This window comes from Parus major, unplaced genomic scaffold, assembly GCF_001522545.3.
Source record: "Parus major isolate Abel unplaced genomic scaffold, Parus_major1.1 Scaffold539, whole genome shotgun sequence".
In the NCBI taxonomy this organism is placed as follows: Eukaryota; Metazoa; Chordata; class Aves; order Passeriformes; family Paridae; genus Parus; species Parus major.
The window spans coordinates 1-1678 of NW_015379427.1; the positions used below are offsets into that span (position 1 = coordinate 1).

The window sequence follows — 1678 nt, forward strand, 5'->3', positions numbered from 1 at the left end:
GAAAATTCCACAAAAAAAAGTAGAAAATTCCACCAAAAAAAATTGGAAAATTCCACAAAAAAAGTGGAAAATTCCACAAAAAAAAAGTGGAAAAAGCCACCAAAAAAAAATTGGAAAATTCCACCAAAAAAAAACCGGGAAAACCCCACAGAATTCCCATTTTTCCCCCCATCCCCAAATCCCAGGAACCCCAGACTCGAACCTTCCCCATCCGGACGATCCCGAAATCGTGGAATTAGATCCCGGCAGCCTCTTCCCCAACCCCGACCTCCCGGAGCGGGAAACTTTACGTTGGACCGTGGTTCAACAAATCGACCCGGGGACGTCGGGGAAAAGCCGGAAGAGGAGCCCAAAATCCCAAAGTTTTTCCAACTTCAAGAGCATCATCGTCCTCCAGAAGAGCTACGAGTGCTCGGAATGCGGGAAGAGCTTCAGCTGCAGCTCCCATTTTTCCAAGCACCGCCGGACGCACACGGGGGAGAAACCGTTCCGGTGTTTCCACTGCGGGAAAAGCTTCAACGTCTCCTCCAACCTTTACCGGCATCAACGCGGCCACGGCGGCGCCGATCCGGCCGCCGAGAAACCCCGCGGTTTTCCTTATAAATGTCAGGAGTGCGGGAAGAGTTTCCGGCGGAATAAAGAGCTGGCGACCCACCGGCGGCTCCACACCGGCGATTTGCCTTTCCGATGCGGCGATTGCGGGAAAAGCTTCTCCTGGAGTTCCCACTGGCTCCGGCACCGGCGGATTCACACCGGAGAGAAACCCTACGAGTGCCCGGAATGCGGGAAGAGCTTCTCCAGGAGTTCCCACCTCTACCGGCACCAACGCGGCCACGCCGGGGGTCGCTCCTACATCTGCACCTACTGCGGGAGGAGTTTCGGCAGCATCCTGCACTTCGAGCGGCACCAAGGGACTCACACCGGGGTGAGACCCTACAAATGTTCCCTGTGCCGGAAAAGCTTCGGAGACGCCCCGGCGTTGGTGAAACACCAAGGGATTCACCTCGGGGAAGGCCCTTTCCGCTGCGAGGAATGCGGGAAAGGCTTCGGAGCGCGATCCCAGTACGCCCGGCACCGGCGGAGCTCCCACGGCGGAGCCGGCGAGGAGAAGCCGTATCGCTGCGGGGATTGCGGGAAGAGTTTCTCCTGGAGTTCCCACTGGGAGCGGCACCAACGGATTCACACCGGGGAGAAACCCTACGAGTGCCCGGAATGCGGGAAGAGCTTCGGGAGAACTTCGCACCTCTACCGGCACCAGCGGACGCACGCCGGGGGTCGGCCCCACGTCTGCGGGGAGTGCGGGAAGAGTTTTAATTCCACCCTCCACTTCCAGAAGCATCTGAGGGCGCACGGAGCCGGATCCCGGAAAAGCTGCGGGGACTGCGGGAAATCCTTCTCGGATCCGTCGGCGTTGGCCAAGCACCGCAGGACGCACGAGGAAGGGAAAAAAGTCGGGAAGGGCGCGGGGGAAGCGCAGAAAATACGGAAGTGCGCGGAGGAATCACAAAAAGTTGGGAAGTGTGCGGCGGAGGAATCCCAAAAAAGTGGGAAATGGCTGCGAGAATCCCAAAAATTTGGGAAGTGTGTGGTGGAGGAATCCCAAAAAATTGGGAAATGTGCAGAAGAATCCCAAAAAAGTGGGAAATGTGTGGAGGAATCCCAAAAAATTGGGAAATTC

At 57.0% G+C, this 1678-nt stretch overlaps 1 protein-coding gene across 1 annotated transcript in view; it reads left to right on the forward strand.

Moving 5' to 3' along the window:
* Window positions 1–152: 152 nt before the first annotated feature.
* Window positions 153–1678, forward strand: part of LOC107199263 (zinc finger protein 420-like) — a gene marked incomplete at both ends in the record, with an annotated part of 9314 nt that continues 7788 nt past the window's right edge. The window contains one exon of the mRNA XM_015616599.2: window positions 153–1677. Within this exon, the coding sequence (XP_015472085.1) occupies window positions 153–1677 (1525 nt within the window). The remainder of the gene's footprint in view (window position 1678) is intronic.